Source organism: Syngnathus acus, chromosome 6, assembly GCF_901709675.1.
Source record: "Syngnathus acus chromosome 6, fSynAcu1.2, whole genome shotgun sequence".
Taxonomy (NCBI): domain Eukaryota; kingdom Metazoa; phylum Chordata; class Actinopteri; order Syngnathiformes; family Syngnathidae; genus Syngnathus; species Syngnathus acus.
In genome coordinates, this window is record NC_051092.1 from 2016133 (window position 1) to 2043550 (window position 27418).

At 42.5% G+C, this 27418-nt stretch overlaps 2 protein-coding genes across 4 annotated transcripts in view; both read left to right on the top strand.

The window, feature by feature from the left end:
* The first annotated feature begins 2969 nt into the window (after nucleotides 1-2969).
* dusp6 (dual specificity phosphatase 6) lies at nucleotides 2970-6636 on the top strand. Its single transcript, XM_037254872.1, has 3 exons — nucleotides 2970-3647; nucleotides 4295-4723; nucleotides 5557-6636. Exons 1-3 carry the CDS (start codon nucleotides 3221-3223, stop codon nucleotides 5886-5888), a joined length of 1188 nt encoding a protein of 395 aa, XP_037110767.1. The 5' UTR covers nucleotides 2970-3220; the 3' UTR covers nucleotides 5889-6636.
* A 5440-nt stretch (nucleotides 6637-12076) lies between these two features.
* Nucleotides 12077-27418, top strand: part of si:dkey-106n21.1 (solute carrier family 23 member 1) — a 32888-nt gene continuing 17546 nt past the window's right edge. Inside the window, exons 1-4 of one of the 3 annotated variants that reach the window (XM_037253812.1) lie at nucleotides 12077-12142; nucleotides 23198-23329; nucleotides 25108-25265; nucleotides 26607-26787. In XM_037253812.1, coding sequence (XP_037109707.1) covers nucleotides 12092-12142; nucleotides 23198-23329; nucleotides 25108-25265; nucleotides 26607-26787 — 522 coding nt within the window. In that variant the 5' untranslated portion in view covers nucleotides 12077-12091. Of the gene's footprint in view, nucleotides 12143-12738; nucleotides 12843-18300; nucleotides 18460-23197; nucleotides 23330-25107; nucleotides 25266-26606; nucleotides 26788-27418 lie in introns of those variants that run through there. The other 2 variants (XM_037253811.1, XM_037253810.1) reach the window with 2 other exon arrangements.

Here is a 27418-nt window from a genome sequence, read left to right on the forward strand (position 1 = left end):
GCGGCTTTATATTGCCTAACTGGATTGACCAGACTCCATCCTGCTTTCACTGCACACAAACACACATCTCAGAGCGTCGCGTCCTGTCCTGTCCTGTCCTGTCCCGTCCTGTCGCTCAGACTTTGGGGATGTTTCCCAACAGGAAATGGGAAAGGAGAGGAACTCCTCTTGTTGTTGAGGCCACATTTACGCTCTGGCAGCAGAAAGCAGGAAGTGAATGGGGTAAACACGTCAAGTCAGCACTTTCCTAGGAAGTGTTTTTTGTTTTTCCTATGAAGAACGCACGATGGGGTAAAGCCAGGGCAGCCGTTGGGCGCTAATCATCACGGTGAGGCGTTGTAAGTGCTGATCTTTCCTGCGTTGTGGAGCTTTGAACTTTTAAGTGGTTTAACTCCAGTGAATCTTTTAAGACGTGCAACCCTGCACGAGACCTGCGGGCAGCTGGTCTGACAAAGCAGGTTGCACTCCTTCTATGGTGGACTTCAGACTCTTATTCAGCTATAGAAACACACTTTCTCACGGCCGCCTATGTTCCTCAATGATTTTCCTGATTTTTTTTTTTTAAAGTTTTGATTCTAAATGAAGCTAAGTGTCAACTGCTTCAGATCTGAGTTGAGTGGACCTACACTGGAATGTGTCTTTGGTCGCAATGAAGCTCTTTGTGCACTCTCCTAGTCAAAGCCAATTAAAAAGGATTCCACAATAATTCCTGTCCCAGGAAGGCGTGTAACACTCCCAACTTTGTTCCAGCACAGTCCCACCGAGCTCATGATCTTTTCTGGGTGGTCCACAGCAAAAGCAAAGAAGGCTAATTGGGGTCAAAGTTAAAAAAAAAAAGAAATCTAACCCCATTCAGCCTTTTACTAACATTTTTGACACCTGGCAGAGAAACGAATCCGGCGCTGTTTCTGAACCGATTTATTAATTAATTTATTTTAAATCTGAGTCTGGTTGTGACTTATGTTTTTGACTTTGGATTCCAGCTACTTTTGCCGTCAAGGATGATTGGCCTTACCATTGATATTTTGCCACTTTTGTCATATCTGCGTGCTGATGACATCCCGGCACACTCGAAAGTTGTTATCGATAAGTACACACACTCGTTATCTGCACGGTAGCAGCGTGGGCGGAAGTTCACAACTCTGCCGCCGTCCCGTCTCGCTGACGACGTCTGTCTGTCTGTCTTTGCTGACTGTGTCATGTGTCACGGGGACTTCCTGTTTTCAGGACGCTGTTTCCTGTGTGTGCGTGACCCTAACACACACACACTACCACGCCCTCTTTTCTTCTCTGCCGGGTAATCTTGTCCTCCTCCCTCGCGTCTCTCTGCCACCGGCTGGTCGTCTCAGACGGGCTAGTCTTTTGTCCTCACACAAAAAGATACACACACTAATCAGGTTCCTGTGTGTGTGTGTGTGTTTTTGTGATGCAAGTTTGAATAGGCGTTACATGAATATTGCTGCTTTGTGTCCTGTATTTTCTTTTTTGTGCTTCAGAAGCCCCCAATGACCCTGGATCAGCTGCTCAGCTAATGTGGAAACATGCAAACGAGAAGTCTTACATTTACAGATGTACGCAAAAAAAAGTTAAAGTGTAAGCTGAGATGAGAAGGTCCACACAAAGTAAGATGGAAACTCATGTTAATTTATAAACACAAATGAACAAAGAGGTCAACAACAATTAAGATTTAACCTCAAACTTTTTCCAGTGTACCTTGACTTACAAGTGTGTCACTTATGAATAAGATTAAATGTTCAGCTCTATTTTATAGACCGCTATATTAAATCATTGAACAAATTCGACGCGGCTGTCAAGTCACTGCAGTATTTTTGCTTAAATTTGAAGTTTGTATTTGGATCCGGTCTGACTCGGTTCTCATCCAAAGTCAACGTCTGCGTCCAAGGCTACTAACACGTGATTTAAAAAAAAAAAAAAAAAAATCATCCAAATAGTCTTCAAATGCAGTGGAGGTCAAATCCTACCAGACAGCAAGGAGTAGAAAAGAAAGAGCATAATAGATTGAAAGGTGAATGCAAACAGCTTGGCTCCATTCGCTGCATGGGGGACGAGCAAGAGGGGCGGTGATCCGGCGGGGGGTCAACAAGGGCCCCGCGTTCAAGCTGGAGCCGCTTCACACATATGCTGACATACACACGCACACACACTTTTGTTCCCAGCCCCATGTTGGACCCCCTCAGTGGGGGGCATGCTTGTTACTTCAGAACTAGAGCAGGACCTCTGCGGGTACATTTGGAGGCCATGGGGGCCCCATGAAACCAGGAAGTGCCAGTCTAATGTCATCAAACGTAAAAGAGGACCCCCACACTAGCAGGGGCTATGTTTGAGACCCATCCACAGTCGGTGAAAATCTGAAAAAAAATGGGTATGATGAGGATAAAAGGTAGAAAAGCAGAAAAGTATTCTTAATCATGTTTTGCACACTAACCTAAAAGGCATATTTCCATCATACAAACGATTCTCCCAAAAGTTCATTTTTTCAGAATGCTGTTCATTATAATTATTTTCCTTAAGATGTACAGTTAGTTTCTAATATTCGTGTGACAGCTAAGCGTGTTGACTTTTACTTGTATTGTAACAACAAACTGAGTGATGGGATTGTGTTGGTGCAGCATGTGAAAGCCGACTCCCCCCTTCCTCCCCTTGTCCTCCCTACCACCCTCCCTCCCGCCAGCCCTCCTTCCTTCCGCAGTTCTTCATCGTGTTTGCACTCACTTGATCCGGAGCGGAAATTCCTCTCCCTCTTTTTTTTTTTGTGAATGACAAACTCATTAACAATTCATCAACACAGAGGGGGGCGGGGGAGCAAGAAAGGAGGGCGGTTCGCGCCTTCCGGCCAACCGTTGCTAGGACGACCGAGACTGGGGCCTCCTGCGATTGGCTGAGCATTGGAATGCCGCGCCGAGGCCACGCCTTCTCATTCTCCTCCTCCTCCGCCATTCAGAGCTTCGCGCTGCTCTCCAGGCTTCAGTAAGAGAGAAGAGAGCTGACGAGCAAACACGGTTGACAACTCATTCAAGCTTCGGGACGACCTCTGTTGGAAATTCAACATTCTCGGATTATTTTTGCCCTGGGTTCGTTCGGAACGAAGCGATTTGAATGAGCAAGAGCCAGCCGTGGGATTCATTCATCTCCCCGTCGTACACGGAGTCAACCCGCCGCCCATTGATTTAATAGCGCTTCCCCCCCGGGACCCGTCTAAATGCTGGACAAGTTCAAGCCCGTGGCCCCCCCGCAGAAGCAGCCGCTCGACTCGATGGTCATGGCGGTGAGCAAGACGTCGGCGTGGCTCCGCGAACAGCTGGCCGCGCCGCGTCGCGACTGCCTGCTGCTTCTCATGGACTGCCGCGGCCAGGAATCGTACGAGTCGTCGCACGTCCAGGGCGCCATCAGCGTGGCGCTGCCTGGCCTCATGCTGCGCCGCCTCCGCAAGGGCAACCTGCCGGTGCGGGCGCTGCTCGCCGACGGGCCCGACCGGGAGCGGTTCGCGCGCCGGTGCAAGAGCGCCACCATCGTGCTCTACGACGAGTACAGCCGCGAGTGGAACGAGAACGTGGACGGCGGCTCCGTGCTGGGGCTGCTGCTGCGCCGCATGAAGGACGAGGGCTACAAGGCCTTCTATCTGGAGGGTGAGTCGCTCCCCCGGAACCGCTGCACTTGGGCTGCTGGGCTTTAGTTACCCGGCCGGCCGTAATTGACACAACAAACAAGTCGTCACAACCTGAACCAACATAAGAACAACAACAAAAACGATACATTTGTATTTGTTGCAATACAATCAGTGATATTTTCCTTCAAAAAGGCAAGTTATTTGAAGAATACAGTTTGGTTTTATTACACCATACTTTTTCGAGGAAAAATAAGCAAATTTGGTATGAAAAATTTCAGTTCAATATTTTCCAAACAAACAAAAAACTAGACGGTATAAGTCTTTTTCTCCAAAAAATATGCATTTTTTTTTTAATTTTCTTGCATGAAACATGATCTTAAAAAATGACTTGATTCTATTATTAGTCAAGCCAGCAGCTACCGTCGAGTTTGTCTTATCTTACACCAGCATAACCTTATGGTGGATGTGATATAATGGTAAATTAGTGGTGGTAAAGCAAAGGTCCTCGGTCCATATCTGGTCCGCTTGGATCGGGCATACAGGACCTGTATTACAATGATTTGTATGTTCCAATGTTTATGTGGTATTTTCTGTTGTATTGTTAGTTTATGTAAAGTGCTTTGCGAAAGTGCAATTGAAATAAAGATGTATTGTATTCTATTCTAGGCGGCTTCAACAAGTTCCAGGCTGAGTTCCCGAATCTTTGCGAGACCAACCTGGACGGCTCTTCCGACAGCAGCCCCCCCTCCACGCACGTCCTGGGCCTGGGCGGCCTTCGCATCAGCTCGGACTCTTCGGACATTGAGTCGGACCTGGACCCGAGCAGTGCCACAGAGTCGGACGGCAGCCCGCTGTCCAACCCGCAGCCGTCCTTCCCTGTGGAGATTCTGCCCCACTTGTACTTGGGCTGTGCCAAGGACTCCACCAACCTAGACGTGCTGGAGGAGTACGGCATCAAGTACATCCTCAACGTCACGCCCAACCTGCCCAACCTCTTTGAGAACGCCGGCGAGTTCAAGTACAAACAGATCCCCATCTCGGACCACTGGAGCCAGAACCTGTCGCAGTTCTTCCCCGAGGCCATCAACTTTATTGGTAGGTTAAGCACTGAACTCCAAATTGACAACAAAATGTTTCTCCAAACGAATTAATTTATTAGGGGGGAAAAAAAAAAACGTTAGTGTTTTGGATTAAAAAAAAAAAAGTCCCAGAGAGGAAGCGTGTTGCTGCTTGTTTTGTGTTAGCGTAGCCTGTTAGCCCTCGCCTTTCCGTGACACTGGCGCCATTTGGGCTACGAAAGGCAGCCGGAGTCATGAGGGCGCTGTCAAGGCTCACAGGATGTCAACAGGGCCTGTAAATGGCTCCTTTTGTTCATGTAATGGGTTGGGGGGGAAGGGGGGCATGTCCTAGATTACTTTCAATGGCGCTTCCTTCCTGTTACGCTCAAATTACCGTCCGGCTTGTTGCTCTCGGGTTTCAGCCAGGACCTTTTAGCGAGTGCAGCTCTTACACAAGAGCCTGCTGTAGCGCTACGGCCCCCGCTGATCATCTCAACCACTTCCCTCAGTGCTGATAAGAGGCCAGCGCGTCAAAAGCACAATGTTCCCGAACATGCTTTCAGCAGTTCAGCAAATGGAAAGCAAAAGCAAAAAAAAAAAGGCAAAGCTCCATAAGTAAGCCGTCAAATATCAGCCATTGGTCACTACAGTTCAATCAAAGAGTTGCGCTCTTTGTTTTAAATATTAATTAATGGCCAAAACACAAAACTTCATATCTGCTGGGTTTTCCCATTGCCAGATTGTTACTTCAGGAAGTTTTGTATTTTTCCTATAATTCTTTCTCCATTAGGGATGATCACAGTACTCATATTAGTATCGGTCTGGAAAATCCTGAGTTCCCATGTTAACGATGCTCCATTTCTCTTCCAGACGAAGCACGGGGTCAACACCGTGGCGTGCTGGTACATTGCCTGGCCGGCATCAGCCGCTCGGTGACGGTGACGGTTGCCTACCTGATGCAGAAGCTGCAGCTGTCCATGAACGACGCCTACGACATCGTCAAGACCAAGAAGTCTAACATCTCTCCCAACTTCAACTTCATGGGCCAGCTGCTGGACTTTGAGCGCACGTTGGGCCTCAAGAGCCCGTGCGACAATCGGCTGGCCGCTACCTCTGTCGCGCCCCCCGGCGGCCAGCCCCTCTACTTCACCACACCTACCAACCACAACGTCTTCCAGCTAGATCCTCTCGAGTCCACGTGAACGGGCGGCAAAGGTTGGAAAATGTGAAATCTTGATGACCTCCTAACGTCCTGGAAAGAGTTTTCTGGCTGACAAGGCCGGATGCGAGCGGCGATCGCTTCAAAGCCGGCCGGGCGGGCGGGTGACGGCGGTCCTTCCAGCCAAGTGTGTTCAAACTGGACCACCATTTTGAGTCGTGGACTCCATCTGACTTTAGCGATTATCTTCTGTGAAGACACAACTGGACGCTCTTTTGTACATAGTTGTTGATTATGCCAAAAAAAGAAAACAATCAATCAAAAAGGAGGCTTTTTCATCTGTGTAATCTATTGCAGTGTTTTCCCAACCTCACCCCAAATATATTGTGAAATATCTCATTTTCCAAACAAATTTACAGCGTAGGAGAAAAACGCATGAAGAGTTTGAATACTAGGACCAATCGAGTGAAATAATAAATTCATAATGATAATAATTTCCCACAGCACAGTGTATGGGAAGCACTGCTCTGAGCCAACAGCAGGCCTTGTCTTTGCACCTCCCTCCCAACTAATCAGTCCAGCTGAGGTTGCCTTATTTATTTCGCCTCCTCATGTGACTTTTTTTATTATGGGGGCAAGTGGAGTTTATTTTTTTTGTGCGTGTGTGCGGTGAGGGTCTCCGGGGGTGAAAGTATATGACGATGAGAGGAAAAGAATGTGGACGTCTCCCTCCTTCCTCCTATGAATGTAAAGATAAGTTATTAATAAATTGATATTTTGTCTACGGAAAATGCTGTGTTGCGTGTTCTTGAAGCCTCGTGGCCAGAAACAGTCCAGACTGGTTCATCCAGGTTTTGTTTTTGTTGGCTGAACCCTCAGGTATTTCCCACGAGACATCAAAGTAAGTGTGAGCGACGACAACAAGGTGCTTAGGTGTTTTCATACAGACTTTTAAAAATGAGTTCATCATGAAATGGAAGTAACACACAAATAAGCAGTTTTTTTTTCTCCTCAATCAGGACGACACAGTTTTTTTTGTTTTTTAAGTCACTTATATACATTTTATTCTAAGATGTTTCAGCTAGTGGCTTTTACACAACTTTTTTTCCACTAAATCAAGATCAAAATTGAACTAGTTTGTAACATCTGCCCACTACCGTAAGAATCGGAACATGCAACAACAACAGGCACAGAGTGGGGAAGATGCAACGAAGCCAAAACTCACCGTTGTTTTTGCGCCGAAAGTACGTGCGCATCCTTATTATGAACGTCATCTTTATTGAAAAAAGAAAAAGTGGGTCTTCCGGACACTGTCATTTTGTTCAGGCACCTTTGTGGACGGCTACAGAGTCCTCATTGTGTATGGAAGACAAATATTGCTACTCATTGCTCTGTGGACAAATAAGTGATGAAGAAAGTTACTATTGTTACATATTGACATCTCATATTATGTCACAGTGATGGCTTGAAATGTTTCATCCAACTGCTTTTGTTTGTGTGAACGTGTTCAGTTCATAGTTCCTAATTGAAATTTTATGAACAAAGTAAAAAGTCCATTTTCTTCATTGTTTTCACCCATTCCATTCACACGAGTACCCAAGTGCTATCACCTTACAATCTCAAATACAAGAAAAATGCTTGAATTGTCTTTTTCTTTGAATGAATTGAAACAAAAACATGACTGTGGTTCAGTATGCAATCTGCTGCAGGTGCCAGACTAAGATTGGAAACAAAGGTTGTAAAAATGAAGTATTCAATACAAACCCTAACCCTGGTTTGAAACCCTAACCCTAGTTTGAAACCCTAACCCTGGTTTGAAACCCTAGTTTGTAACCCTGATCCTAGTTTTAAAATAACACTATATTTGCTTGAACTAACTTTTCGTTTTTAGTGAATGTATTATTTCTTAACCTATTGAACACTGTTGCTGATGTCACATGCCACTCCAGCAGGCTCCGCCTCTTAAAGTCATGAAGTTTAAAAATGCATGTGGATGATGTCCAGGTTTCCCCCCCCCCCACTTTGTTCTTATGTCAGCCTCCTCTGGAAAATGATTACATGCCGCATGGAAAAAAATAGCAACACAAATGGAGAGTAAGAATGAATCATTGCGTGCGTGGGTGTTCATGAATCATTGTGTGTTGTGTTAGACATCTAATGATTGACTGCTATCCAAAGCTACGCCTTAACGTCATTGTGTGTCTTCATACTATTTGTGACTTCACAATATGTCATAATTATTTTTAACGCACTACCATATTTGACTTCCCCTTTAAAAATCATGAAAAATGAAAGAAATAACTAGACTTCTCTCAGAGTAAGAAAACAAGCTATGTAAATATCAATCAATTCAATTAAATGACTAAAACCATCACTCTTAGTCTGCGATTCTTATCTTTCGTGCATGTCAGCTCGTCAAAGTTCACCGGAAATCAGAGCATCCTGAACCTTTAGCGAGTGATTGACAGGCAGGGGTGGGCACGCTGGGAACGCCCGGCAGGCAGGCAGGCAGGCAGGCAGGCAGGCACGGACCCCCTGCTCTGGCTCTTCCTGTCCGCAGCCTTGGCCGGTGTCGGGCGACGTGGGCGAGCGTGGTTAATTTTAGCTCCACGCGTCCTTTCAGCTCCAATCGTAGCACTCTTTCAATGCTTTTTCCACCGAGGGCCACCTTGGAAAAAAAAAAAAATCCTTGACTCAGAGATTCACTGTACTAAAGTATATTAAAATAGCACAAACTGTCATGAAAGGTACGTTTGGTACTTTGGAGAGGAGGCAGTAAAAGTTCTTGGATGGAATTGCAGGTTTTCAGGTTTTCCACACACATGACAGCCAGCCTTATTTTGGACATGGCATCCATGTTGCTAAACTTGGTGCGCCTGCTAATCCTCTGCTAACACTTTGAGTCCACATCGACACCCCCGCCGACCCCCCTGCCGGTGTTGACAGCTCCCCCCCCCTACACACCTTTTTTTTCCATTTTCTTCACCCGCCTATCAACATGAACTGTAGGAACCCTTTTGAATACATTTGTATGTTTATTTTTCACACGAATCCAATTTTCATTGACCTGTTATCATTTATTCCACTTGAAATGTTTGTTTGCACGATACTATTGACGTTTATTTTGATGCTGCCTTCCGCCCCCTCCCCACTTTGACAGCTGGCTTCAGTTCCCTTTTTAACCCCCCCGCTCCCCCACCTGTCTCATGTCACCGTCACTCCCTCCTCGTCCACGCCAGCAATTTCCTGTTGCCCTCGCAGATCGTGTTACACGTTCCAAAAGTACACACAACCCACACAGCCACATGGAAATGCACATTCTCCCTTGGCATGCCAACCATGCTGTCATCATCATCATCTCCACTCACAAGCCTTGAAAGCTCATTGCGGCTGCTTTTCTCTCCGACACACACACACGGATTATTAATCCCACTCAGGGAACAGGCTGTGACCCAAAACCTCATCGGAAGTAACAGATGGCTCACGAAACAACACCAAACAAACACTGTACGCGTGTGTGTGTGTGTGTGTGTCCCACCTTTATAAAAACCTTTTTTCTCTTCATACTCAAAGTCCTTGGTACATGCCGTTCCTGGAACACCAAGATTAACAGAACTAAGAGATACTTGTAGCAACAGTTGGTGGTAGAAAATAAGAAAGAGTTTCTAAAATCAGTAATCACATCTTTGGTTTTTCAAGTCAAGAAGACTCGTCGGAGCCGGGCTACAAATTCATCAAAAGCGAGGCCGAGCTCCTCACTCGAAAGAAGTCAAACAATAACCGTCAATCTAGCATGAGTGTTTCATCTGAACCGAGATTTTAATAGTTAACAAAAACTCACATCATAAAACTAAAATCGACACGAAACGAAAACAAAAATGCTTAAAAAACAAAATAAAAAGTAACTAATTAACTAGAAGCTGTCATGAAGCGATTGGAGCTGGGTGACCAAACGCGGCTTGGACCAGGCTTAATTGAACAAACTCAAAAGACAAACTATAGTTGCTCGACTAAAGACGTGAAGAACAGAACAGAGACTAGAAACAAGAAGACATGAGACGAGAAAAAGCCGAAAGGGAGTGACACGCCGACAGGACTTAAATACAAGACAGGTAACGAGAGGCTGGTGACGGCAATTACATAGATTGTGAGCAGACACAGGAGGGGAGGGGCGAGCACACAGAAACCATGGCAACATTAAAACAAGGAAACAAACTGTGACAGATCTTGACAGAAGCAAGACCAACTGCTCAAATATCCGACTGCAACACCGATGCTAGTTTTGTTAGGCCCTCTATGGCGTCTACATTATGTGTTAGCATTAAGCGAACAGACATTCATGTTAGCCACAATGTGTAATCCTCGTTGTTTGATGTTTAGTTTGAGAATAAACTTCAATTTTGGAGTAGCAATAAACAGCTTTTGATGACATCGTTAGTTTACTGACATTCTCAAGGTTCTCCCAATGTCAACAGTGGCAAGGAGCAAACAGGCAATTGTTGCTGAGTTCTTGATTTCTTTCCTGCTTCCGTTTATTTGAAGTCGTAAAAGTCCCACGCCACGTCTGAAATTCCGGGAAGGAATGTATGCAGTGTGTCCATAACACAGCGGCTTCACTTGGCTTTTTCCTGCACGCTGGTCTTTGATCGTCTTGGAAAGCAAACACTTGACACGTGCTTCACGACTTTTTTTCTGCAAGAGTATCAAAGGCTGACCTCTTGGCGAAAAAGTCAAACGTGTGTACATAGTAGATTCACTTGACTCTCAAACCGTCGGCAACCGCGCAGTTCCCGAAAGAGTTTTTGAACCAGATGGCATCCTTGTGTGGAAAAAAAAAGAAAAGTTTTTGTTTTTTTTTAAGTGAGAAAAATCTCATCTATAGTCTTTTACCATATAAAATAAAGATGGGCAACCAGCTGGCATTCAGAGTGACCCTCAACAAATTTTTTAGAACAGAATATTGCGAATGAATTTTAACCTTGTTTTACTTTTATTGAACTTTTATTAAACCATTGAGATTAAAAACCTATTTTCCAAGGGGCAGCAAAATGATTACAGTTTCAACACAATTTCAATTAGGTCAAGAGAATTAAAAAGAAACTTTGTTACCTAACGCTATCATGGATGATTCCATCTAAATTGTATCTAAAATCTAACATAAAAGTACACAAAGAGCGATTTCTTTTTTTTTCCATATGGTGCCGGACGACCGATCGAGCAATTATTTGTTGTTTTGTTTAGCAATATGATGCGTTTGAGAGAATTTTTAGTTGGTGGTCCATCCGTAACCTGTCGGCTTTCTCGCGAGTCACGACGCAGACTTATGAAAGCTTTATAAAAAAAAAGAAAAAACTCTTTGGCTCCTCATCAGCCTTTGAGTCATTCGAACTCTTCTGCCCACGCTGTAACGCTACAGGGCTCTCCAACACAACACTACATGGATAGATGGATGGATGGATGGACGGAGAGAGAGAGAGAGAGAGCGCGAGAGAGAGGTGACCATTGAAAAAAGGTAAATTGCAATGGCCCTGAATTATGTGTGCTGTTTTCATGCAGCCCACAGAGAGTAAAAATAGATTTCTACAGGCTACAGCCCTGGTGGAGGAAAACAACACCAAAAAATAAAGCATATGAAATCGAGTTCTAAATGAGAGGGAGCAAAGGACGCAGGTTTTGCACAGCTCAATGATTGATTGAGTGTTCACTCAGTCACTGTACACGTCCACGCGAGGATTGCAACTCAGCAGATTCGATGGACGGCTGACGAAATCATTACAGGATGTAATTGATGGGATGGAGTGAATTGATGGATGAAGGAATTCATATTATTTAGATGGGTGGGTGAGGAGGTGGAAGTTGATAAGTGAAAGAGAATGAATGAATGAACTCAAAGATGGACAGAAGAATGAATGCTGATATAGGGCAGATTTATGATAACTGGCTGACAATCATCCAATAAAGGTCAGATGAATAAAAAGACTGATGATGATTTTTATGACATATAATGCAAGCTCAGGTTGTACTTTTTACAGTACGCAGATGACATAAGCAAGTTTTCAAACTTTATGGCTGTTCCTAGAATGTGAATGGGTTATCAGTGCATTTTCTTCACTCTTGCATAATATGCCAGTGAGACATTTACCAAAGAGCCTGGAACGCTGAGGAAAAGCCAATAAAAGCTTACTAAAGAGCAAAGTACAAGAGGAGAACAAAAGTATAAAGGAAGACAAAGGATATTTTCCTTGAATGGAGACGCTGATGGAGCTGCAGCAGGAAAGTAGCCACTTTGTCTTAAAGGTAAGGTGCCACTTGTTTTTGCCTATTTTCTTTGTAATAATCATCATTTTGTGTAAAATAAACCCAGTCGAGGGAGGGATGCTTCTGAATGAATGATGCGAAAACTTTATTTCAATTTGCCTTTTTCTTATTTTTTGTCATTCAGCCATGTGTTATAGATTTTTTTGTGTTATTTATTTATTTCAAATAGATATGACTTAGTTGACAGTATTTATTTTTATTTGATTTGACAATTTACACACACAATATTTCATAATATATATATTTTTTTGAGTCTCAATTCCAGACAATTTGATCAAAATTTTTGGAACACTTACAGAAGTGTGAAATTGCAAAAGTTGTTTTTCTTTGACAAGATGCTCTTTTGATTGTCGCTTGTCTTGCTGCATTTGCCTCAGTGCTTGATTTGACGTCGATTAAATTGTCGCTCATGTTTCGAGGAAGTTGGCTAATCCCGAGACTACTGTGCTGCCCTATTCAGGTCATCAGTGGTGATAATAAGACCAACACCCATTCAAGTTCCCAGAAGGACTATTAATATTTTCCAAAGAGCCTGGAACGCTGAGGAAAAGCCAATAAAAGCTTACTAAAGAGCAAAGCACAAGAGGAGAACAAAAGTATAAAGGAAGACAAAGGATATTTTCCTTGAATGGAGACGCTGATGGAGCTGCAGCAGGAAAGTAGCCACTTTGTCTTAAAGGTAAGGTGCCACTTGTTTTTGCCTATTTTCTTCGTAATAATCATCATTTTGTGTAAAATAAACCCAGTCGAGGGAGGGATGCTTCTGAATGAATGATGCGAAAACTTTATTTCAATTTGCCTTTTTCTTATTTTTGGTCATTCAGCCATGTGTTATAGATTTTTTGGTGTTATTTATTTATTTCAAATCGATATGACTTAGTTGACAGTATTTATTTTTATTTGATTTGACAATTTACACACACAATATTTAATAATATATATATTTTTTTGAGTCTCAATTCCAGACAATTTGATAAAAAAATTTGGAACACTTACAGAAGTGTGAAATTGCAAAAGTTGTTTTTCTTTGACAAGATGCTCTTTTGATTGTCGCATGTCTTGCTGCATTTGCCTCAGTGCTTGATTTGACGTCGATTAGCTTGTCGCTCATGTTTCGAGGAAGTTGGCTAATCCCGAGACTACTGTGCTGCCCTATTCAGGTCATCAGTGGTGATAATAAGACCAACACCCATTCAAGTTCCCAGAAGGACTATTAATATTTTCCCATTCTTCCTGCTCATTTTTTTTTTTTATATCTGTGGAGTGGGTGGGGCCAGATAAGGAACCTGGAAGGGGCCTTGACACCCCCAACGCCATTTTCGGGTTAACTGGTGTGTGAATGGGACAAACTTGCAATTTTGGCCACAGCTGGATTTGAAGTTGTCCCACATTAAAGAAAAAACAAGACGGACTTCCTGTCCCTGTAAAAGTGAACAAAAGAAAAAAAGTCAAAGGTGACGTTCGCCCCGGTCAGGCTTTATTGAGTTCCCCCCCCCCACTGCCCCTGTTAAGAGCCCGCTTTCAAGTTGAACTCTTGAGGAATTCCCGACAGACTTATGTGCCATAAAAATTGCTGAGCATCCTGGCAAACAGAGCTGACCTCATCCGGGCAGGAAGTTCACAAGGTCGGCACTGACGGCGGGGGGATCCGTGTGTGTGTGTGTGTGTGTGGGGGGGGGGGGGGGGGGGGGGGGGCAAGGGGTTCACACACACGCCTGATAAGTTAGCAGGCCAAGCCAAGCTGAACTTTGACCCTTTTACACTCTGGCGCTACAACACAGCTGCTCAGAGCCGAGATACTGTAGCACCTCTCCAAAACACAAGCCAAACAGCAACTGAAGCTTTTTCCACAGTGGAGCTGTCAAATAAAAAACATATTTTTGCTCCCAAACAAAAGCAGTTTTTTTTCTTTTCCCTGAAATTTGTTTTTGGGTCATATTATTTGAAAAACAAATTTTTGGGGAGGAATTGCGTTATTAGTTCAGAAAAAAGTTTCACGAATAAAGTCACATTTGTACTGTAAAAATGTTCAGGAATGTTTTTCAGGATTTTTTTTGTTTTTTAAAGAGACAAAATTTTATTTAAAGATAAGTCTTTTTTCATGTAAAAATAAGTATTTTTCTTGACTTCATACATGATTACAAAACCATTTTTTGCATGGAAACTATTTTTTAACAGGTTGATAAAACAAGCGAAGCATAGCAAAAAAAAAAGTCTAAACACGACTTCATGGGGGAAAAAAATGGTAAGAATAAATCCATGTGTCTCAAAATATCTTTAAAAATTGCAAGGTTAGATGAAAAATAAATCGGTTTTTTTTCACCAAACAAATTGTACACTCTGATTTGAAAGTACAACAGTCATAAAATAAAACAAGCCTCCTACAAACAAAAGACTTTGGTTTAACAAGGCTATAAGAAGATTTACACGAAGCTTATAGGAGCACTTATGTAACAATATCACGTTTGTGCATGCGTGAGCATTAGCATGTATGACTATTGTATATTTATTACAAATGTTAACTCCGTAAGCATGTGCCGTACCTCACTGTCATGGAATTACCGCCATTGTGAGGCAAAGCTACATTTCCAAGAATGATGACGGCACGACATTTAAAATGTCTAAATTTGAAAACTTTTTCGTAAAAGCTTATGCAAGGTGTTAATCATCACCTTGTGATTCATGCCCTGCAGTACATTTACGTATCTAGAAACGGCCCTCACATCCCCACTGCATGTGTTTTTGCATGTAAGGAAGGGGGGGGGGGGGGGGGTTGGTTGTGATTGGCATATATTCTTTATCCCCCGTAAAAACGCAAATTTTTATACTACTCTTTATTATACTGCCATGATATTAATGTGATATGCGTTCATCAAGTAAACTACGATTTAGTGCTATTTTTCTTGTTAAAAAACATATTCTAAATTATGTTCTTGTTTTTTGGATCGGATTAATGGCATATCCATTCATTTCAATGAGGAATGATAATTTGCCTTACAAGAGTCGAGTTAGGAGCGTGGTCACTCGAGTCGTAAATCAAGGTAGTAGTGAAGGTATGCAAGTCCTGTGTGTGTCTGTGTGTGCCAAATGCTAAAGTGCAGTGCTCATCCCCCAGATGAAGACATCCTTGGTAGCATCACGGGGTAGTGGGTTAGGTAGGGGGTCGCATTTGCGTGCAGAACGTCCTCCTCCACCACGTCTTTCTCTTGACCTCTCCCTTCCCCCCCCCCACTCCTCCTCCTTCCGCCTTACGTAATACAGCGACTGCAGCTATGAATGACTGTGTGACTCAATGAAGGCCTTAAAATGATGAATGAGTCGACCCACCCCTCCTCATCCCTCCTCTTCATCTTCCTCAGATTAAACTGTAATCCTGCAGGATGATGTCGTTGCTGCATGGAAGTGGAGGAGGGAGGGGTGGGGAGGATGAATGATGATGTCATGTTTTCTGGGTTCATTCATGGGGATGGAAGAGGAAGGAGGGCGCAAAAACCTGACGTCTTTTTCCATTCTGAAAAATAAATATGGCCATCTTGTATGTAGAAAGACTTTAAGCATTACTTAAACAAGAAGATATTGTCCCCTTTTTCTCTTTATTGTTTTTAAAAATTGCTAACTTCCTTTGATTACACTCGTATGATAATAATCATAATAATAATGTATTGTACTATCCATCCATTCGTGTAAAGGCCTTGGCGTATGCGTGGACAGCAACCCAAACTAGTGCCTTCTGATTTAGGTTACACTGCCACCTAGTGGATATTATCGGCAATGTCAAGCACACGTGCGCATTGTTCTTTGCGTAAAAAGTGTAGACTCTGAAATGCATTGACGTACAGAAATAAATGTGAATTTCGACTCTCAATTAAAATAAAAATTAAAAAAAAAAGTAAGCTTACCTCCGTTAGCGCTACATGATTACCTCACATCCCTTGTCATGATGTTTCAACTTTTATTTGAGTTCTGAAGCGTTTTAGGGTTAGAGTTAGTTCCATGTCCTGTTTTATCTCATTTTCACCTGCATCAGGCTCAAATTTCCTATCTCAAATTTTGAGTCATACATTAAAGATTTGGTCAACTTTTGTGTGTGAGCCAGCTGGGCATTCACATTGTTTGTCCACCTCGTGACACTCTTTAACAGACTCAAGCTACTTTAGTTCTTGTCTTGAATGATAAGGATAGTAATAACTTATTGTCCAAGGATGTCATGTGTCACATCTGCTAATAATACACGTAATTGTTCACTCCAGCGGTAGAATGTCACACATTTGTTAACTTAATGTGTGCACGTGCGTGTATTCTGTTGTGTAAGACTTTACATCGTACATCGTTACAAAGTCCACTCATGGTTGTGAAGCATATTTAAAACAGAATTATTTATTGTCTATATAGCCCCAATGTAGCATATTTACATCGTGCGGCCGGCCGGCCGGCCGACCTCTTTAGCCACAGTTGTTGGCCTATAGTCATGGAATAAAAACGTGTTCCTCCCTTCTGCCACAAACGCATATATTACGGCTATCCACCTTTGGTTTAACACGTTGATATCATTTTATAATAACAGAAAATAATCGAGAAGCACTAACTGCGTGTATTATATTAAAAATCTAAGATCTGTAAACTAATGTCATACTTTTATTAGTTTTTCAGCCGATGCTAATGCTACGTGTCAGCAAGCTAAGACATGGGATGTCGTTCCGCTCTAGTTGGACGTCTCTTGAGGTCACGCTAACTTCCTGTAGCTAGTAAACTCGTGGCGACAAGGTTAGGGTTCACCATTTGACGCGGTCTCGTGTGTGGCGGCAGAGGACTCATAGTCACAAGGCTTGAGAAATGTTGATTCTTTACAATTGTCCTCACGGAGCTTTTTAGACAGTTTAGTCACGCTCGTTGCTTGAAGGCTACGCTACGCTATGCTAATGAATCCATTTGCAGTAGGTGTGCTGAGATGGTGAGCCTAACGAGGTGAAAAAGCACAAAGGGCCTTTGCAAGGCTTGCTTGGGTGCCCAATGGCTTTGAACACTAGCAGCAGGTAGCATCGCTAATTCAAAGCTTTGAGGTTTTGCCAGGTTAGCATGTGAAAGGCACTATTCACGCGACCCTGTCTGTATGCTGGTCATGTACTACTTACTTACAGTACTTAATTATTGTAAGGAAAGACAATCACTCTTAATGACTTATATTTTGACCACTCACAATGTTGTTTTGTCATGCTCAGGGTAAACTTGGGTATTTTCTTCTCCGGCAAATAACATTGGCCTAATTTTTCTCTCTCTCCATATTTAATTAATTTAAGTGAAATACATTTCCATTTATCTTTAAAAATTGTTTGGGTTGAAGTATTTATTTCGTTTTTTATTTAAAACCAAAGTTTTATATGCAAGAACCGACTCCTTTAAGGATAGTGATATTAGTTTTTAAATCTGTCATGTTTAAATAATAAAAATGTTAAAAACAAAAAGCCCTTCCCCCCTGTGTTTGGAGCCCTGGGACACCATTCCAATTTAATAGTAATTTCAATTTGATTACTAATCTGGAATGACATTGAGTGGATCAAGACTACCAATACTGATGCTAGGACCCCCGTCAAAGCCAGATAGGCATCTAGAACCTGTTAGCATGTTGTGTCAGATGGCGGAGACCCCGCTGAGTCCTCACCCCGTTCTGTTTACAAAGCTGAGAACTTCACTGACACCACAGCTATGCCCGCATACCATCCAGTAAAAATCCATTTGCGTTCATAAAATTTCAAATGTTTTTTCCTTTTGTCAACTTAATTCAAACTTAATTGATCTTAATGGTAAATTTAGTTTTGTTAGTTGACTAAATGGAACATCCGTTCAGACTAGCTTTGATTTGATTAACGTCTGATTGATTATGTTGATCCCCACGAGAGGTAGATGAGAGATGTCGACGGCGATCAGTGGGTAGAATAAAAAAAAAAGAGCAAATCACGCTACTCCGTGACACCCGAGTTCCGCCGATGACGAGGGTGACCAATGAAGCGACACGCTTGACGGAGGCGTTTTCACAGGACCGGCCCTGGTCACGCATCACATGACCGTACAGTAGGTCCAGGGGGCGGAAGGTGGACTCGGCCACCCTTCTTGTGACTCGACTGTGAGCTTCAGTTGCCGTGGCGACCCATCGTCTTAGTCCTGCACTTTTTTCTTTTCCGCACTACTCTTGGTTTGGTATTTGTTGATTGTGCGCCTGCGGCATGCACCTCACCGTCAAGGAGGAGCGGCTGGAGCTGGGTCTGAAGGAGTTGGGAGCTGACATTCCAACTTTTGGGGTGAGTTGTGATCAGTAACTAAACAAAGAGGTCATTCTGGTATTATTATTTTTTTTGGTAGGAGTTGAGGTATTTGTCCTTACAGTGTTACAGCAGTAAGCCACTGTGGAATGCGGAATCGACAAAGTTGATGGAATCGATTGCACTGTGCTTTACTTGGTATACGCTTACAAGAACAGGGTCAAAAAGAGAGGGCACTAGAACAGGGGGGTGTAAACCTTTGACATATCAGTCGGACGATGTGTTTTAAAAGAAGACGAATGTGCAATCGTGCAAAAGTGTGCCGTCAGCTGAGACCAAGCCAAATCAACATTTATGACTCCAGCGCCACTTTTTGTCTCCTGCAAGCCATTAAAAGTTAGGATCGTTAGCAGTAGCTACACTGGCATGTGTTAAATAATCAAAATGGGTCAAAAGTGTTGACGACTTTTATAGGAGCTAAATGTCACTGACATTTAGGCTTAAAGAATATCTATGTGCTTGTGACATGGACGTTGCACATGATGCCACACGGTAAATAATCGCACTTAACACAACACTGGACACACTGCCAAGCGTTTATAGGACATTCCAAATGCTGCCATATGTACTAGGAGTAAACTTTCTGTCTTTTACATTCATCTTTTGAAGCGCTTATTAAGAGCTGTCAGCTCTGATAGTACACATTGAAGTTGAACTCCACAAAATGCATCTCAGGCAACCATTTTTTAAAAATGTTATTTTCTGAAACTCCTCATTTGAGAAACAAGAAAGCGAGTATTTAGCGTACAATCAGTAAATGTTTAAAATATAGCCAGTATGAGCAAGAAAATTTAAGTTATTCTTTTAAACTCTTTTGATGAACTAGGCTATTAGTTAAATACTACTTTTTATTGAGGGGAGAACCATAAAAAAACTTTAACCTACTTCACAAGTATGTAAGTTTCAATTTATATGTTGTGAAAGCGCAATATAAATAAATGGGATCGCGACACCGCAGTGCAGATTAGCCACCACTAGAGGGCGACATAAAACCACAGATGCTCTTTTATAAATTTTACAACGCAAAGCGTTTTGAGCCGAGCGTGTGCAGATGTGTTGCTTGTGGTTTAACGTGTTCGCTAAAGAATTCTTCAAGTCGCGTGAACTTTGAACTGAAGCCTCAGACGCACTTTGCTAATGACGTGATGCCAACTGCAATGACTGATGCGCAACATGCATGTAACTCGCAATCCCCAGTCGAAAAAGATGCCTTGCCCTTCATGACATTTGAACTATGGGGCCCCCAGTTTTGCTTTTGTGTGTATAGAACAAAAAAAAAAGCTTTGAAATAGACTCATACATTTTTAAGAGATTTCAAAGGCCATTAAAGTCTGACTCTTATATAATTATTTTTCTGCAAAAACAAAATAGAGACAAAAATTAGTTTTTGAAAAAGAATAGTAATATTAAACTTTTTTTTTTTTAAGTTGTAATTTTACATAAATAAATGCATTTTCCCTACAGAAATGTCAAACTTATTTCGATCTCATTTTTGGGGAAAGATTGCATTTCAGTGTAGAAAATGTATTTGCTTTGTAAATTGACTCAAAAGCTTGGTCACAGAAAAAAATTAAATTAATAAAGTCAATGCACTCCTGTGTTTTTTTTTCTAGGAAAAAGCAGTCAAGTCATAATGAGCCCTTTTGATATTGTAGCTATTTATTTTTTTATACAAGTCCTATGAAAAACAATGTTATGAAAAAATGCAGTTTTTGTCATATTTTTTCTAGAATCTGCTATAAAAAAAAAAAAAATTGTGCTATACAGGTGGATATTGCTCAAGCATTTTGTTTTCCACCTTCCAGATGTTCCTCAATAATTCGCAACGCGTATCCATCGCTGGCAGTGTGGAGGATTCAGCAGGAGAAAAACGGGGCCAACCAAAACAACCCTTTTTTCTTCTTCCTCCCTTAGCGTCGCTATTTCACCATATTTCTCGGGTGTCACGCGAGGAAATAAGAGAATTCCTTAGCGTGTTGGCAACAAATGGGTACATAAAAAAAAAAAAAACAGTGAACTTAATACTCAAGTTCAAAAGTCAAAAAGCGCTTGAGAGGGAAGATATTCAACTCTGGTCCAGATCCAGGAGGGATTTATTTTGACTGCTTTCTGTGACAATCTGTTCACATCGGGAGGCCAAGTGAGGATAGGGACCCAACAGATCCGGAATGCGGGTGGTTTCAGGTGTTGGAAAATGTAAACAGAAAATGTTGGAGATGGATCACTTGAAAATCCACGTAAATAAAAGGAAAAAAAAAAAAAAACAGGGCATGAACACCTGACACCTAACCTAACATGAAAGCTAATAAAACCAACTGAAGCAAAACATTCCCAAACTAATAAAGTGAATTAAAACAGAAAATAAAAAAGTAAAATAAAAGTATGATTTCAAAAAATTTAAATAATACAAAAAATAGATAGGAATTGTTTTTATCTACTATGTATGTTTCGACTAGTAAAGCCAAATGTATTTATATTTATTTAAAATCGATTTTAACGCTATATCTATCTATCTATCGCCCAGCCTTCATGTTTCCAAGACAGCGTGACTTGAATGGCGAACGCTTGCACCATGCTGACGAAAGTGATCTGTCCCATGCGGCCTCTGAGAAGAAGTTGACCTTTTTGTGTTTTTAAGAATCGCCCTCAATGCGCCATATCAGGCGGTTCTTGCTCCTAATGGTTATAAATATGACAACGCCTAGCATCCACTGACAGGTAAAACGAATCAAATTTGTGCCTTTCCATTTTTTTCCTGGCCCAAATTGAGGCGCATGTAATGTTCGGGCCATTCTTGCATACGTCGCCCATCGGTTTTCCTTACTGGGTACATCTATTTAATGTGCACCATGTTTTTTTTTTAGTTTTTCAATCCGGATCAGAGAACTAACTTTGATGTGCGTCCACGCCCTTATCATTTACCGCAATGTCTAGTCCAAGAACAGGAGGCTTTGTCGTGACGTAAATACATGAAAAGGAAAAGACAACAACGACAAGACAACAACGGCTATCGGATTCGACGTGACACATAAAGGAACCCTTGTGGCAATTTCTGACAACATTGTGTTAGTAGAGCGGACGTCATGCTTACATGGCGCGAGGTCGGGTATCAAAGGCACCTTTGTGTATGACAGAAAAGTGCTGACACGGTCAGAAAAAGGAGCATGAATTGGTCTTGATGTTTGACACGAAACCTAATCGAGTACCGATTCACAGCGGGAAGCCGCCAAAGCACTGATGTCCACTGGTGAGGTCGCCATTTTGTTCACCATCCCTACAGACTACCTACCCAAACATTTAGGATTAAAATACTAAAATGCTCGATAAAGGAATTAAATTGAATTGAATCAAAGCAAAACCTAAACTAACTACCGTATAAGGACAGATCCAAAACTATTAAAACCCTGTTCAGAACTCTAAGATGATTTTTCTTTTTTTTTGTCAACCGGGAAAAGCTCCAAGAGAACTATTTTTATAATAATAATAATTCATTCAATTTATATAGCGCTTTTCAATAACCCAAAGTCGCTTTTACATGGAATAAAAAAGAGTGGAGGGGGGGGGGGGGGGGGGGAGAGACAGTAGGTTATAGTTAACAAGACATCGGTCAGCAGTGCGAAGGAGATGGATGGAGGAGCAGGAGGGGCGGGAGCGGAGGTTGTTGAGGTTGCCAGTACGGGAGGTGGGGGTGACGGGGGGGGGTTGGTAGTCCAAAAAGAGGAGATGGGTGAGCCATCGGGAAAATGCTGTTATAGACAAAAAAAGTCTTTTTTTTTTTTCCAGAAAAAAAATCTTCGCTGGCTACTTTGCTGCACATAAAAAAGATTTATTGCTCGGCGTTGAGCTGGTTTCAAAGCTCTCCGAATGCGAGGGGCGGCGTTGACAATCACAACAACAATGGCACTTGGGAGAGACGCAGTAGCCTGGACCCCCACCCCAGCAGTAGCCCCTGCACAAGGTTTTCATTTGCCTCCAGACAGTTTGAGCTAAATTAACCTTGGTCGCCGCGCACTAATGGAAGCCATGCTGAGTCACACTTTGATCTCTGGCCTGTAAATGAAAACGAAATGCCCGTTAATTCAATGTCAAACACGCCATGGTCGTGCTGTACGCGTGGTGGTATTTAGCAACGCCGCCTTATAAAAACCGCTCTTGCCGAATGTGGTGCCACAAAACCCCAAATCAGTCATCCTACTTACTGTTGAAATGTTTACCATGTGGATAAACACCTGCTTTTGCAAAGTGTGACACGGCAGCGTGAGGCGGTTGTTTCCATGACGACGAACAACTTGAAATGACAACAAACGTGCAAAACACCAAGTGGCGTGAGTAGGCCCCTTAAAAATGACTTTGAGGTAGGAAACTCAAAGTGCGGGGAGGGTGCTGACCTACCCGCATGAACGGATTCCATACATATGTCATTAAATCCACCGGCGAGGTGAAAGGTTAGGCGGACCACCGGGACTAAAAACACATTTACGGAATGTGCGAGTGTGTGTGTGGTGGGAGTAGGCCTCCCTTCTTGAGCATGCCACAAATCAAAATGAATTTCAGCGCACATGCTCGGTAGTTGCTTCTCAGTGGAGACAAACGGTACTGACGGAATTCCATTACACACACACCGAGACTGAAATCGAAATAAAACCTTGTGCTGTCCTTGTTGTCGGGTAGGATGACGTAGCGTGCGATTTAATGTGACGATGCGGTTCTTTTGAAGGGCAAAGATGTTGACGAACAGCCGGCGGTGGACGCGGAGGTCCGGCAGGAGAGGGCCAACGCGGCCGCCGACCTGGTCTACGCTCTCAACGACCGGCCGCCCTGGTACCTCTGCATTCTGCTGGGATTCCAGGTAAATTCATCTCAGGCGGTTTTATGTCTACGTAGTCAAGTGACGGACAATGACCCCAAACGTAACTTTGATTACACGAGCCCCTGTTTTGAGGTCACATAAGGTGTAAGAAGACATGATTATAAAACGAGGGTCGTCTGAAAACTTGCTAAAAGAAATCTGACAAATGGACACACCGACCGACCGCGGACAAACTATATGACACACCGACCGACCGCGGACAAACTAACTATAAAGGGTTTTCGGTTTGAAGGTTACAAATGCCGTGCGATATCAACTAGCTAGTGCTGCAGCGTAAAAATGTGATATTGAACTTAGAACACTCGTACTAACCAAATGACTGACTTCGCGGGATCCTAGGTTTTGGGTTCAGTCGCCATTGTGGGAGTCAAACTGTCTTGCTAACTAAACCAAGTGACTACTTGGTTACTTTTTAACATACTAACTAACCAACTTTATTAACATTCTGTCTTCTTCGCTTTTATTTGATCTCATGGAAACGAGCATCTCGTCAGGGCAGGATTAAATTGCAATCACAGCAAGTTCTTTATCATGTTCTTTTTTTTCCATGTTAATGGCTAACCACGGCTAACCAATTCTGAGCATGGATTTAAATCATACTAAGAAATAGCTTCAAATGAATTTCTGTCGAGAGTAAACACTTCTTTTGACATGTTTGTATGCAACTGGCGACCTTGGGGCAAAGTATTGCTGCTCAGTTTGGACCTAAAAATCCTGCCGGCACAAATTATTTTAGTAACTCTAGCTTTTTGAGCTCAGCTGCGTAATGGAAAAAAAGTGAACATGGCATTCTAGATTTAAAATGGAAAGCAATTAAAAAAAAAAAATCTTTGCATAATCAGTGTCGAGAACACATAGCAGCGCTAGTCTAAAGTAGCGCCATTTTGGTTTTAAAACAGGCTTCATATTTAAAAAATCATTCAATGTCAAATATCAGAAAACTGGTTAAAGAACTTTCAAACCAAAGTGGAATTTTCCAAAACGTCCGACTACCTATCGCGTGTTGTAGACCTGCTCACAGTGCGGGATGCTTACACAAGCAATAACGCTGGTGACATATCACCGGAATGGAGATACCACCCGAGGCCCTAGTTGGAAAACAATCCATCTCCGCAGACATCTGCCACCATCCAACTGACATCTCCCCTTGGGCCTTGAGAAATGACCATAAATCGACATGTTTTACAGTGAAGTGTCCCAAGGCCAACGAATATTTGTAAAACAGTGGGGAACATTTCAATGCAGTTGAAATGGAACATAAACATCCTGAGAGACAGCATGCGTTTGAATGCCTTGTAGCGTCAGCGTGGTGCGAACAGAGAGCGTTGGCAGCGTCAGAAAGCTTGGAGCTTGTTATGATGATCACTGCTGGCAGTGTCTTTGAGGTATGATGACAACTTGGCTTTCGTGTCAACCACCTGCACTTGATCAAAATTGGGGTGGATTGAAGAAGACAAAAAACCGGAGGCTATTTGGAATGACCCACCAAAAAGATATACTCAGCGACTGTCAATCATGGCAGAACATTTGTATTTTGTGAGAAATTGATGGAAATTCACCAAAGAGGAGAGCCATGCTTTTTTACTGCTAAACTGTTTGTGCAGTGGAATAAATTTAAAGTAGCGTGAAATTAGTTTATTTAAAAAAACTAGACGGCTAATTTCCAGGAAAGGGGAATATATTTTCCTATGATTGAATTTCTTGATCACAAAAAAGCTTGTTTAAAGATTGATTTAAAGATGCGGCCTTTGTTGCAGCACTACGTCCTTGCGTTCGGCGGCATCATCGCCATCCCGCTCATCCTGGCCGAGCCGCTCTGCATCGGCGACAACAACGTGGCTAAAAGCCAGCTCATCTGCACCATCTTCTTTGTGTCCGGACTCAGCACACTGCTTCAGACGGGGATTGGGATCAGGTAAAAATGGGATAAAAGACGTTTGAACCCATTTCTGAAAAAACAAAAATTGCTCATCCTCTACTTTTTAAACAAGCAAATTTCACAGCCCCTACTGAGAATCAGCAGCAAACTTTGCGGAAAATTGACAATTTCTTGGTTCTCGCGCATTTCTAGGGAGAAAGAACAAGACGAGAACGACGGGGTTGGTTGGAATTGAGATTTTTCTCTTCTTTCAAGCCCAGACAAACTTTTCAAGTCAGGCCCGCGCTCTCCCTCCCGCACTAGTCCTCATCGCCATAAATTAGATGTTGGATGTGTACGCAGCTTAGCGCGTATAGCTCATGTGTGTTGAGAACTCCCGGGAGCCATTAAGCGCAAGCGCGGGGGAGTGAGGAGGTGACGTCGATGATGCCGATGCATCCATCTTTATAAGCACGCAGCTGCCTCCCACACAATTGAATTGTACACGCTCGGTATTGAAAAACCTGAACAAATAACCGAGGCTTTTTGTTGGAAGCGGCGGCCCACGCAGGTCGCAACGAGCCAAAACGCAACATAAAGGCGGATCTGATCTTTATTTGCTTTGCATCCTTTTCATGTTTCATGACAAGCGGCCTGTTGTGGAGTCAAGGTTGGAAAATGGGTACGGTTTACACAAAGTTCGTTTTCTCAAATTCATTCCTAGGAATAATGTGAACCGTATCATAGAGAGGCAGAAGAATACAATTAAATTATGTCAATGTTTTTCATTTGATGGATTTAAAAAAAAAAATTGTGTTGGAATATTCCACATGATGCATGTAAAGTCAGATCTGCTTGACATAACATTACAGTTTAAAACAGATGTTTCAGATATTTGCTGCTGCTGCGTTTTTTTTTTTAAACACGTTCTTACATCTGCATACATAAATTATTGACCTCTTTAAGCTGATGTACTACGAATTTATTTCTATTTCCCTCCGAAAGTTGTAAACTAAATGTTTTTCCCATCACAGCAATGATGCTCTATTGATGAGAGAAATTTACTGTCCAGTTTCGACTTCTAAAAAAATGTTAGATTTTTTTTTTTGCAATACATAAGCATCTTTATATAGCCAATGTTGGTTTCCAATAACTAGAAGCATGCTGACATCAGCACTTTAGTAACAGTTGCTTTCAAATTAAAACAGTACACAGAATGAGACTCGGCGAGTAAACGTCACATGTGGCGGCCGGAGGCAGTTCCACTCCATTATTTCTGATACTACATCACAAGGCGTGAAAAAAAAAATCCTTATCACCGCAAGCTAAGCAGAGCACTTAAAAGTCTTTTCTATTAATGTCTGGTATATAACAGTACTCATTCACTTCGCTGCACAGACTGCCAATTCTCCAGGGCGGGACCTTCAGTTTCATCACTCCGACCTTGGCCATTCTTGCGCTGCCCAAGTGGCAGTGTCCCACCTCGCAAGAGCCCACCATGTTGTCTGCGCACAACGGCAGCAGTCCATTGCAGCTAGTGGACAACGGCGACGAAGTGTGGATGTCGAGAATGCGCGAGGTAAGTCCGACGTGGTGTCAGTCATCAATATCAACCCAGACGTGAACGCCAAGGCATACGACATTGTGAAGTTCAAATATGTTCATTCATCAACATTGGGGTGAACTGTGTCGCAACTAGAATAAATGATGTTGAATTTGGCGTGAAGTATCATGATTGCGGTGAGTCAAATTCACAATTGTCGTAAATCCTTTTGTGTTGATTGTAATTCGGGTGTATCCTATCGCGATCGGACAGAATCGTAGAAACATCAAAGGGTAATAAGTGTGATGAATTGGAAAGTAATTGGAGTGAATCGTATCGGAATCACAACGGGTGAATCGTGGGTGAATCATGTTGTAATTTGAGTTGACATTCTTAACATGAGACAGCTGCATCGAAGCAGAGTTGAGTTATTTGCCCTTTTCCCAGTTGGAGGTCTGAAACGACTTCCTGCTTTTGCTGGAATGTAGCCCAACAAGTAACTCGACAAGTTCACTCCCACTAAGAAGAATATCGAACATCCAATCAATTTTATTGCTATGGAGTGACTCGACTCATTGAAACTTGGATGGAATGAATCACAAAGAGTTGAAGTGACTCATCGAATCAGAATCTGGGTTGACTCATAATCGTATCACAATTGGAGTAT

Bases quoted from the DNA above. Each gene is read 5' to 3' on its own strand.
- dusp6 (XM_037254872.1), top strand. From the start codon at position 3,221: ATGCTGGACAAGTTCAAGCCCGTGGCCCCCCCGCAGAAGCAGCCGCTC. The intron at 3,648-4,294 runs GTGAGTCGCTCC...ATTCTATTCTAG, and splicing joins CAAGGCCTTCTATCTGGAGG to GCGGCTTCAACAAGTTCCAG. The intron at 4,724-5,556 runs GTAGGTTAAGCA...TTTCTCTTCCAG, and splicing joins CGAGGCCATCAACTTTATTG to ACGAAGCACGGGGTCAACAC.